We start from the raw sequence: 12,388 nt of genomic DNA on the forward strand, positions 1-12,388 counted from the left end.
GTGTGAAGGTGTTGTTGAGGGTTTTTAAATTCCACTTCTCTTCCATGTTTTCCCCCATAGAATGGTTTGGGTTGAAGGGACCTCAAAGCTCCTCCAGCTCCAACCCCTGCCACAGGCAGGGACCCCTTCCACTGGAGCAGCTTGCTCCAAGCCCCTGTGTCCAACCTGGCCTTGAGCACTGCCAGGGATGGGGCAGCCACAGCTTCTCTGGTCAGCTGAGCCCAGTGGAAGGTCTGGTTTCCAAGGAGACCACCCTTTATCAGGGTGAGGGGAGGTTAAAGGCAGATGTAGCCCCACCAAGCACTGCACAGAGTCACTGTTTTGAGACCCATGCTCTGTGCGTCCATCTCTCTCCTCCTCTGCTCACAAGTCACCTTGTACAACCTGCTCGTTATCCTTCCACTGAATAAGCTAATGAAGCAAGTCTCTGGAGCATTAAGGTGTTAATAAGTTTAAGCATCTTCCTATCACTGGACGGTACAATCCATGTATTTCATATCATGATTCTCCAGCTGTTTGCTTCCAATCTCTCCTGTCTGGTTTAAAGCTTTATGTGCTGAGGCACAATAATAACAGCAGGATATGAAGTACAGAATGACCGATCAATGAATACACAGATTCCAGCCTAAAAATAACACACAGACTTAACTCATCAAGGTTAGCAGGGACTCCAGAACTTGGAGGATGTCTGTGATTCTGCATGAGCTTTTTAGGAAAAGAATTATTGGACAGGCTGGCTCTGGGTCCGTCGGGAGGTTTGAATTTACTCTTGCGTCTGAGGATGCTCTCTTGAAAAAAAATCAATTCACTTGTTCCTGCCTATATACACAGTAACCTTGGATCAGGAAATCATATTGATGGGTCCCTCCTGCTGACAGGCAGACTGATGGAAATGCAGGATTTTCTAAACATCCACTTTCATGGCTCGTCTTGTTTCTTTTGGGAGGGACCAAACCCATTAGAACAAAGGCGACGAATGTTGCTCATCTGTATCTGTCTTCTGACAGCTGAACCAGAACAGGTTCCTTTGCTTGGCTCTGCTTTGTGCTGGCTTCTGGCTCAGGTACCTGAAGCCCACCAAGCTTTTGTGCAGAGATGTGCGGAGGTGTCTGATGTGCAGAAGCTGCCCTTGAAGTTACTGCGCTGCGTTAGGCCTTATGGATAACATAAATTTCATGTCATTAAAGCAGAGCACTCTTGGGCTCTGAAATTAGATGCCTGGAGGCTTTATTGCTTCTGAAGCAGCTCAGGGCACTGTGTGTTAGCACATTATCATTTCCTATTGTCCTGCTATTTTCTCTTTAAGCCTGCTACAGTTGCTTTCTCTGTGTGAATGGGCCTTTTTGGTCCATGCCAGCTGTGGGGAGCCTTTTTTTCTGGGACAGAATCCATCACCTATTTCAAAGCACGTATAGCCATATTCAGAAGCACCTCGAAGAGTTTGACATCTGCTTCCAGCAGCACTGAAGGGCTGGAGCGCTTCGTGTGTTTCAGACCTGTACCTGTCACCAGCTTGCGTGAGGAATGAATTCCCATCCCTGTGGTACAGTCCAGCCCTGGCAGTCAGATGTATTATGGATCTTTTGTGGGAATTGCATCTTTCCCTCTGGCTCCTGGCTTTGGCAGCTGTACAGCAGAACTGCTGGACTTCCACTGATGGACCATTACCCTGTTTCAGCGTGGCAGTGATCAATATTGCTTTGTCCTCTGCTGTCAGAAGATGTCCCATTCCTTAAGCAGCCAAGAATCTCTGTGTGCCCTGTCCTGACTTCTCTTCCCTGCAGTGGATCTCACTGCAAAGGCCTCTGGGCTTTGCTTGTGGCAGGGGCTGCATCCTCCCTGCATCACCCATCTCTTCCCAGGTGCCAGGAGAGCAGCCCAGCAAAACCACTTTGAATTTCCCTATTGCCCATGCTTACTGCTGCTCCAGCCTTTGCCTCTGCACCTTCCCTGAGTGATGCCAGAGCAGCTCAGACCAGTTCCCTTTCACCCCCTACCTCGTCACTGACCCACACTCACATCAACCACAGAAACAAGAACTGCACAAAACCCTTATTTCAGGGATTTAGAAATAAAGGGTTTTCCCCAGAGTTTTGCAAACTTCAAGCAGGAAGATCGAAGCTTTTTAGGCCATCTGCTGGAAACCTGATTTTTTTCTCATATTTTTCCTCTCTCTTAGCTGTTCCTGTAGCTGTTACTTTATACTGCAGTGAGCATACATCCAACTTACACTAGGGAGAGGGAAGAAGACATCAGGTTTCATCACTCTCTCTGATGCCCAGAGTAATGTAAGGCACTAGATTAATAGCAGTAGTTGGGAATTTTGTAGAGGAGCTCTAGGGATTTACAGTCTAAGTCAGTAGGATGCTGGCACTCAGCTGCTTAGAGTGGTTCAGGGAATTTCTTATGCCAGTAAAATGAACAAAGGTACCGTGCTCTCAACTTGATGCAGTATTCCAACAGAGCTGGCCACAAATCCTTGGTTGGTGTGAGTTTCAGGGTTGGGGGGGGGGGGGGGTCGTCTTAATTCATGGGAATTATTTCCAATAGATAATCCATACAAAACCATAATATCTCTGATTTTTAATTGCAGCCATCACTTGTGGCCACCCTGGCAACCCTGCCAATGGCTTGACCCAAGGGAGCCAGTTCAACCTGAATGATGTGGCCAAGTTTGTGTGCAACACTGGGTACCGCCTGGAAGGAGCATCTCAGTCCCAATGCTTGGCCAATGGACAGTGGAGCAGCAGCCTGCCTGCCTGTCGGGGTGAGTCTCTGCCTCTGCCCTGGCTGGGGCACAGAGCACTGTGTTGGTTACTCTGGGTTTCTAAAGTCCTGCTTGACACTGTTGTAAATCCATATAAAACAGATGTCGTGGTTCCTCAGGGTTGTACAGATGATGTTTGAGCTCTGTGGCCTGTGTAAATCTTATGCAACAAGCATGATTATCCCATGGGCTTCGCTCAGAGCTGTTACTGGACCCTGCCCAGCCCTACGTAGAATCCCAGTCTTGTTTCTGTTGGAAGGGACCTTAAAGCTCATCCAGTTCCAACCCCTGCCATGGGCAGGGACACCTTCCACTAGAGCAGCTTGCTCCAAGCACCATCCAGCCTGGCCTTGAGCACTGCCGGGGATGGGGCAGTCACAGCTTCTCTGGGCAGTGTGTGTCAGCGCCTCACCACCCTCACAGTAAAGGGTTTCATCCTCCAAGTGAGTGTTGTAAGTGGGGAGGGCACAAGGCTGTCAGGCCAGACCCTTAGCAGAGGTCACACTGGTAACCAGTTCACTCAAAGCAATCGCCATGCTCTTTGTGCAGAGCCCTTTTTCCTTCTGGGCTGCTCTACTGCTTCCACTGGTGTTAGCACTCCAGTTCATTTGCCAGATTCCCTCCCTGCACTCCCTCCCTCTGTACTCCAGTCCAGTATCTCTCGATACTGTTGCTGTGTCACTCAAGAAATCAGTTATTCCTAACTTGCAAGTCCCAGTTTGGGGCCAGAGAGCAGGGCGCTGCTGCTGAGCAGCCCCTTCGCTTGTGGAATGTGCTTTGCAGTTTCCCCCTTTGCCTGCTCAGTTTTGGACAATCCCTTGTTCTTTGTTACACCCTTTGCTTTGTATTTTTTTTTGTTGTTTGTTTGCAGTCATAAACTGTACTGACCCCGGGCACCTGGAAAACAGCATCCGGCAAGTGCAGCCGAGTGGTCCTCACAGATTCAGCTTTGGAACAACTGTCTCATATCAGTGCAGCCATGGATATTACTTGTTGGGTACTCATGTCCTTACCTGTCAGGGGGATGGCACTTGGGACCGTGCCCTCCCACAGTGTCTTTGTAAGTTCTTCAGAATAATTCCCATCCACCACAGCTTTTCATCCCATGTAGTTCTCTGCCTTGGCTGGACCGTTATGTGAGAGGTCTGGATCCAGAGCCCTTTGTAATCCATGGGAATCCTTCCGTCAGCATCAACGGCCTGGGGATCCTGCCCACAGAAGGAGAATTTGTGGTCTGAGGGAAGAAACGCTGTTAGAGAGGGTTCCCTCGGCTCCCTCTGGGTTTTACTGGTTCTGTTCAGCTCCAGTGACAGTATTGGGGTGGGGGGAAAGGGGCAGCAGAACTTCCACAGCGCTCCTTCATGGAGCCTGAGGACAGGGCATGGCTGAGTTCCCATACACCCCCCCATCCCCATGGCTTTAGGGGAGGGAAATGACAATGGGACAGTGAAATAAAGGCAGCTTTGTTCTGCTGCAGAGCAGGTACTGAAGAGGATTTGCTTTCTGGCCCTTGCTCTGCATTTCCGCTCTTTCTTACAGTATCCTGTCCCTTTCTGCCATTGGGGTTTGCAGCAAACTGGGAGGTTCTGGATGATGGTTTGGCTTAAGGGGTAGTTCCAGTAGGATAGAAAGACACAAAATAATTGTGGTGATAATACCCAGTCCATGCGTTGTATGCAGGGTGTCAGTGGTGATGTCTCTGTCCTACACTGGGGGAAAGTGAGGCCCAGAGTGCCTTTAGAGTTGAGGTGAGGCTGCCCAGTGGCAGAGCAACCGCCAGCCCAGCTCTTGTGTCCTGGAGACCAAAGCAGCTCTGAGCTCTTCCGTGGCATAACAAATCACTGCAGCGATCCGACATGGAGCTCCTGAAGTTGAGACCAGTGTAGCTGTTCCAAAGCCATGATTGTTTCTGTTTTCTCTTGTATTATCCTTCAACACCTAGTCATCCTCAGTAGCTCTCGGCACATTTTCCTCTCCTTTTGTTAGCAGCATGCCACCTTCTCACATCCGCAGCACCCTGCACAGGCCATGGGGAACTGACAAGTGATAACAGGGTGTCACCACAGCTGCAGGGCTCCTGGGGGTAGTTACCTTCTAAACCCTGGGAGCATGAGATCTCAGGCTCCCTTAGTCCACAGCTTTCCAGCTCAGTAAAAGGGATCTCCTTCCTTGAAACGCTGAGCATCCACTGACTTGGAGGATTTGTGGGCATTCTCAAAGCTTTGGAAGCTCAGGTCAGTTTTGCAACCGAGGTAGGGATTCATGGGCTTAATAGTTTGGGGGGAAAAAGAGATTTTTGCATGTCTGTTCTCTGTGTTGAGCTCAAGATGTGTTCTGTGCTGAATCCATAGCCCCTTACAGCGCATAGAGCTGAGCACCTGAAATTACCAGGCAGTCCCTAAAGCAGAAATTAAGAAGGCCAGTGCCAGACAAGCCGAGGTTGCAGATGCTGGCTCATGCCTGTTGCTGAGGAGGGAGTAAACCAGAGCTGATCCCCTCTGAGGAGTGGGAGAGCAAGCCCAATAAGGACAAGGGAGCAGAGCCGAATGCATCGGAAGGAGCAGTTCTCCCCCTGTGTACATAAATCCTTTAAAAACCCTCAAATCACCCCAGGTTTGAGCTTAGCTGACGCTGCTGGAGTATCTGTTATTAAATTGTTAGTTACAGTGTGAGTTTAAGTATTAGCTATCAAACCCATCTCTTTGCAAAGCGCCCTTGGTTTTAGTCACAGCTCTGCACCAGTATATTTCAACGCCCCCGTGCCCAAACATAGGCAAGCTCTCCTTTTTATTGAAGTATACATCATGTTTTCTACCTAATGCCAGCGCTGGTATTTTTAGATTGTAGCAGAGGGAGAGAAGATATCCATTACCGACGCTTTCCTTCAGAAAGCAAGTGGTGCATGGTCTTTACAGTGAGCATCCCCATCCAGACCTGTCTCCCAGCCCCTACATCTGTCAGTGGATTTGTCACCAGCCTCTCCCTGGCTCCGCTCTGATCACTGAGCTAAAGTAAACCTATTAATTATTGTTAGTGGTGGTATTTTACGAGCAGTGGTCGAGTGAGCAGTGCTCAGAATCTGCCAAGGGAGTTTGCTCAGGTGTGACACGGCATCGACTGCAGCTCTGTGCTGCAGGACCTGGTGCTGCCAGGGGTGGGAGGGGGTGTGCATGGAAATACTCGTGTTTAAGAAGGAGCCTGCAACATGGCTGTCAGTGTCAAGACCCTTGTCAGCTGGGACAGGCTGAGCTCATGCCTGCAGAAGGGCTCTGGGACAGACAAGTGGGTTTACGCTGCCAAGACCCATGCAGCGCCCTCAAACATGCGGTACCTTGCTGCGTACCTGCTGCATCACAAGCAGCTCCTCGTGGTTGAAGCTATTGCATCTGTCTCTTACAGTGGTCTCCTGTGGCCACCCGGGCTCCCCCCCGCACGCTCAGCTCTCGGGTGACAAGCACACCGTGGGCTCGGTGGTGCGGTACAGCTGCCTCGGGAAGCGGACCCTGGTCGGCAACTCCACTCGGATGTGCCAGCTGGACGGGCGCTGGAGCGGGTCCCTGCCGCACTGCTCAGGTGAGGTGGGCTTTGGGAAGCACAGGATGGGGCGTTCCTGTCCTCCACTACCCCGTTCTGTGCTGCGAGGAGGCAGCCTGGTGAGCTTTGCTGAGCTGGAGAAATAACACAGGCTACAGAGGGAGATTGTGGAAGAGCCTGAAAATCCTCACGTCTGAGCTCCTGCGAGCTGGGTGATAAGCACTGGCAGAGAGTAAACCACTCAGCTTGCAAGATGAGAAGTAAATCACTGCAGCAAATGTTTGTGGTGGGAGGTGTCCTGCAGCCTGCTGCTTTACAGCTTTCTGCATGCACAGTCTGTAAAGGATGAATGTACCTAACGCAACAATTTGGTCCTTGCATCCTGTGTGCAGCATCTGACCACCTTTCTCATGCATTCCAATAAAAGCCAAGCCTTCCCGAAGTCAGGGTGCTGGAATCTCCACTGAAGGCCTCCACAAGAAGGGGTGCAGGATGCTGTGCAGAGCCCTCCTTGTGCCATCCCGTCACTTGTTCCTTGGAGAGCATGGGGCAGATGAAAGAACTTTGCTGAAGCAAAGCATTTGGGACAAGTGTTAATTTTTAATTATGCCACTTAGATTTAGCAACTCCACTTGACCAAGTTTAACCTCTGCTGTGGAAGGGAGAAGGAAATCAGCAGCCATCCTCCCATTTGGAAGCTGTGTCTGCAGGCTTCTTGAGCTGTAGCTGCTCGGAAGGGTTTTCTGCTCTAATTCGTGCTTTTCCCCATGTGGTTTTCACTGTCTCTCCTGTCAGCTTTGGGGGTGGATTTTTGGAAGCATTCAGTGTTACTCTGACTTGTTCCTACTGACATGTGTTGTGTGGGATTTTTCTGAATGACTTCATGGAGGCAGCTGTAGACCGAGGCTGATGGCATTTGACAGCCCCTCTCTGACCTGGGGCCAGGTGCATGCTCAGAACCTCTATTGCCACCCAAGGGCTTGGGAAGAGGCTCCTCTTTTACACCAAACTCAGGCAATGCAGTGACAAAAGCAGTGAAGAGGCAGAATACAGCTCTGCTCATCTACTGCCAAAGGTTCTCCGTTGTCTGTGGAAGATCCCACAGTGTGACAGCAGCGTTTGCAAGATGAAACAAAAGACTTTGCTGTAAGTCATTATGTGAAAGGAAATGCTGAACCTGGAGCGTTCTCCCCCTTCTCTTTACAAACAAGCGCATTCCCTAGATGATGGATATGCTCATTATGTTTTATATTACACATAACACTGCAAAGGCTGTAGCTGCAGCAAGGCACAGAAGGTCCAGGAGCTTCATTACCAGCTGCAGGAGTGACACAGGCTTTCCTGGCTTGGGGTGGATGTGCTTGCACAGATCGTTAGCAAGGAAGCCAAGAGCAGGCCTGCACTGTGTGAGCCTGTGTCAGGCTGTGGGGAGGTGGGCATCTCTCCAGCCTGCACCGCTGCAGCCGCTGCCTCCCTCCTGCCCCTCGCTCCCAGCCAGCAGCTCCAAGTGTTCACAACATGGATGAGCGGATGTTTCCCAGCTGGATCCCTCCTGCCTCTGTGTCCCAACCCAACAGCTCCTTGTTCTGCAGATACAACAAGGCGTGCTGAGGTGGCTGGGAACGTGTTGTAATTCCTGCTTGGAGGGAAACCATCCACATGACTGATGCTGGCAGCGGAGCTGCTGCCTGCTGGAGCAGCTGCTGCAGAAAGCTGCTGAGGGCTCCATCTTGAGATGCAGGAGTTATGGCCGTGTTTTCCAACCAGCATAAAACCAGCGGGCTCCTGGAGTCATCTGGAGCTTCCTCACTCTGCTGAGAGCCAGGCAGAGCTGAATCCAGTCAGTCACAATCCAAGCCTCTGTGCTGGCGCCCTGAACCCATGCAGTTGAGAGGGAAGAAGAGACAAGCCCCGTGATTTGCTTACTCTGCTGATACTGTGCTCTCTTCTTCACAGGAGGCAGCCAGGGCCTGTGTGGTGACCCAGGGATCCCCTCTCACGGCATTGGGCTGGGAGATGACTTTGACGTGGGCAGCGTGGTCCGGTTCAGCTGTGAGCCCGGGTACCTGCTCCGGGGTTCATCCGAGAGGTCCTGCCAAGCCAACGGCTCCTGGAGCGGCACACAGCCGGAATGTGAAGGTACCTTCCCAGCCCCACATCCTCTCCCTGTGTCAGTGCCTGTCCCCAGCCTTACCGCAGCTACACCCTGGGTAACTGTCAGGGACGGTCTGGTGCAGTGAGAATAACACTGTTGTTCGTCGTGTCCTCCAAATGCTGTGTGTGTGTCGAGGAGCCTCAGAGTTCCCCTTTCCAGACACGTGCAGGTCACGTCTCACAAGGGGGTTTTTTGGTCTGGAGGATGTGCCACATTTTTACAAGGGTTTCAGGTCATTCAGGTTCGTGCCAACATCTGGGCTGAGGTGGAGCTGTTGGGATCTGGTCCTCACATCCAGTCATCCCCAAGTCCAGGGGCTCGCTGCAGGAATCGCATCTCTTGGTCTACATCAAGTATCCAGGTTGATGATCAGAAACGCCCCAGTTTGGCCTAAAACCTGTGGGTATCATGGACTAATTCCATGTCACTTTGTTGAGGAAATTCAGCAGAATGAGAATGCCAACAGCTTCTGATCTCCGATAGAGCTGGAACTGGCCCATGCAAGAGTCATTTACACTAAGCAGAAATGCAAAATGCGAATTATAACCTAGTAAGCATATTGTAGTATTTGAAAGCCCCAAACCCCTTATTTTTCCATTTGAAGGAGTCAAGTAAGACCCTACAATCCAGTCTAATAATCCCCCAGCTGGATTCTCTGAGCTCTGCTGCGCACTGCTGCTGTTACAGAAAAGCATTTAAAAACGAGCTGGGGGAAGAACAAAAGCTGCAGTGAAGCGGGTACCAGGGGCAAGGAGACCTGGGCACGTGCTTCTCTCCAGCTGCTTCAAAAGCTAAAAGCTCAGAGTTTCTAAATGATTTGGAAATACATTCCAAACTGATGGAGCTCTTGATTGAAAGGACACTAAATCATGTTATTAATACACTCACATCTTGGGTTTTCTCTTGTTCTTTCAGTGGAAAGGCTCTGTTCATTAATCTCAGGGGAAATAACCCATCAGGTTTGCAGAGGCACCAAGATACAGATCCCTGGAAGAATTTTTTTCATTCTTTATGCATAATAATAACATCATACCTATAATGTAGTCGTTTAATGTTAAGTGCTGACTGGCCAATATAGAGAAGTAATTCACAGTGATAAACCATGTGCTGGGCTTCTCATTTGTATTCACAGCGAGTCTCGAGCACTACAAGGTGGTTTTCTGCTGCACTTGCTTATATTCAACACTCTGCAGCAGGTATTTGTAGGAGAGGGAGAGGCAAGATTAATGTGGGGATTGAATTGGGGGCAGTTGAAGGTGGAGTGCCCAGGCAGCTGCTTGGAAGGAATGGAATGGAAAGTGCCGGCACAGCCTGGAGCCACTCAGCACCTCTGTGGTGCATTAGGTTTGTGACTCAGCCACTTGTTTGCTGCTTGTGTTTGCGGCAGATCGAGCCTGATGGGGCTGCACAGGTCACTGGCACCCTCCTGCCCGGGGGATTCAGTGCAAATTGCTCTGCAGATTTGCTGCTGGATGAGCACAGAGGGGCTCAGCCCCGGCATGGACCCACTGCTGAGGGGCCTGGGCAGAGGACGTGGTGCAAATCCCACAGCATAAATAGGCAGGAGAGAGGAGCTGCTCTTCCCATTGCAGAGCAAGCGAGCGTGCTGCTCTCATAGCTTCAACCACAAAGCCTCTGCTTGGCTTCTGAGTCAAGGGGCTGATGTGTGGCCATCTCCTCCTGCACCAGGATCAGTCCAGCTCTGATCATGCAGGTGGGAGCAGCAGACTTGTTGGAGGGTCTCCGTTAATCCCAGTGCTTTCACCCACTAGAACATGGGTGAAGACATCCAAAGGGATAGGCAAGCAGGGAGAAGTCACAACTGATTTTTCCAAAACATACAGATAGTTTGGAAGTGAGTTAACTGCAGGGACTCCTGCTCCAGTCTGGTTTATAGCTCTGGTTTTGTTGTCCCCACTAAGAGCAGCTTCCCTGGCTTTCCAAAATCACAGGTTTCAGGCCTCATTTGTTTTGATTTCCAGCAAGCTTTTAAAGTGTAAATGAAATTTTAGATGCCTTTTTCCTTCTTTCTCCTTCTTCCTGATGCCCATCTGTGTTCACTGAGGAGCAGGGCAGGAGTGGGGCTCATCAGCTGTACCCTGCCGTGCTCCCTGCTTCTCTGAGAGCTTGAGCAGAGTGTTTGCTGTTATCGTGTTTATTGTTTCTCCAAGTGAACTAAAACGGCATCCAGAATGAGCTGGGATGGGATGGGATGGGATGGGATGGGATGGGATGGGATGGGATGGGATGGGATGGGATGGGGCTCTGGCTGCTCTTTGGCAGCTTCAGCAGACAGAACTGTGCTTGTTTTAAGTGATAACACTGGGAAAAGAATCTGAGTTTTGTCTCTTTCCCATTTGACCGCTGAGGACACGGGAGGTGGCAAGGCTGGGATTTGGGTCTAAGCTGCTTTTTCCCTTCTCTGTCTGCATAGTTAGGTGGGTTACGAGTTACTGGTTAAATTAAACAGCATGGAAATTACCAGCCCTGAAGCAAAGGCTTTGAAACTCCAAAGCTGTGTCTTACTCCAGCAGGAGGTGGTGCCTGATGTGTCAGACATCATTAGGAGAGTGTTGCAGATGGCAGCAGAGCCCCAAAGAAGTACCACTGGTAATAAAGATTAGGTCAGAGGAGGGGAGCATGCAGAGGACACTGTATCACACACCCCCTCGAGCGCAGTCAAATGTGCACTGATAGCAGTCATGAGCCTTCAGCTTCTCCCTGCTGCAGTTCCTGAGGAGCAGGGCTTGCTGCTCCTTGCAGAAATGTGCCTTCTCTTGGCGGTGGGGGAAAGAAGGGCCCTGAAACAAGCCCCTCGCATGGTGTTCAGGGAGGAATTTGCTGGGCAGGAGCTGAAAATATACAGTGGGTAACAGCACTTGCCCCTTGCCCTGCTCTGGGTGATGCTGCTGTGGATAATGGGGAGAGCTCAGTGGCCTCATCTGACCACACCCGGAGCATCACTGGCTCTGAGCTGAACAGGGCCCAAAGAAATTCCCTGCTCCCAGCAGTTTCTCACTATAAAACATGTAGGAAAAAAGCAAAGGATGGCAAGGGGCGAATCTTAATGAGCTTTTTCAGAAAAAAAAGGCTGTGTGGACTGGAATGAAATGAATTATTGCTGAGCTCTGGAGCACCTCTGAGCCTTGTGATGTTTTATATAGCAGAGACCACTTTGTAGCTTCCCAGCTTCCCCCCAGCAACATCAGGATCACAGGGAGCAGCTCTGGCTGTCCTCGGTGGGGAGTTCTATAGCAATCTCTTAAGTCCCAGGGATGCCTGAAATAGCTCAGTGGGGTTTGGCATTGTAGGAGTGCCTGGTGGCGCACCATAGCTTGGCAGAGGTCTGTGCTGGTGCACTACAGACTGTCTTGGGTCTTTGGCACAGATGGGGATGTGTGTGCTGGCTGGGGTGTGAAGGGTCTGGTCCCCTTTGATTTCTCTGTTGGGTCTTCTTCAGCGTGGCAGAATCCAAGCCCTGGGTGAGGGGATGGGATGGGTCTCAGCACTCTGTGCACTCCCTGCTGCAGCGGAGAGTCCAACCTCCCCTGTCACATCAGTGGGTTCAGCTGAGCATCACTCCTGCAGCACTGCCCTGGTAAAGCAGCAGCAACTCGCAGAAATCCCCATCTGATGCCGCTGATTTTCACATCATTTTCTTCAATTTTGACTTTGGTTTAAATGGATTGGGTTTGAGATTTGTAAGGAGATGGGAGTTGGTATGGCTGTGGGACTTCAGGCTCTTTAGGATTTATGCCCTGTTCAAAAACCAGAGCTAAATCCAGTTTTCTTGGGGCTTAATACATTTCACATCCCCCACTGAAGCCAAAGGGAATTATTCAGCCCCTTACTGCTCACTTGTGTGATTAAATCCTATTTGTATTTAAATTACGATTTTAAAAGTTCAAACCTTTCATCCTTACATTTATGGC

The 12,388-nt window shown here is 50.4% G+C and overlaps 1 protein-coding gene across 2 annotated transcripts in view; it reads left to right on the forward strand.

Annotated features, from left to right (window-relative positions):
- Positions 1-12,388, forward strand: part of CSMD2 (CUB and Sushi multiple domains 2) — a 285,979-nt gene that overhangs the window by 258,772 nt on the left and 14,819 nt on the right. For both annotated transcript variants that reach the window (XM_061360820.1, XM_061360821.1), the window contains 4 exons: positions 2,594-2,767; positions 3,639-3,827; positions 6,167-6,340; positions 8,258-8,440. In XM_061360820.1, coding sequence (XP_061216804.1) covers positions 2,594-2,767; positions 3,639-3,827; positions 6,167-6,340; positions 8,258-8,440 — 720 coding nt within the window. The remainder of the gene's footprint in view (positions 1-2,593; positions 2,768-3,638; positions 3,828-6,166; positions 6,341-8,257; positions 8,441-12,388) is intronic.

This window comes from Neopsephotus bourkii, unplaced genomic scaffold (assembly GCF_033783945.1).
Source record: "Neopsephotus bourkii isolate Nb327-2 ecotype Australia unplaced genomic scaffold, CSIRO-AGI_Nbou_v1 NB_1036, whole genome shotgun sequence".
NCBI classification, from domain to species: domain Eukaryota; kingdom Metazoa; phylum Chordata; class Aves; order Psittaciformes; family Psittacidae; genus Neopsephotus; species Neopsephotus bourkii.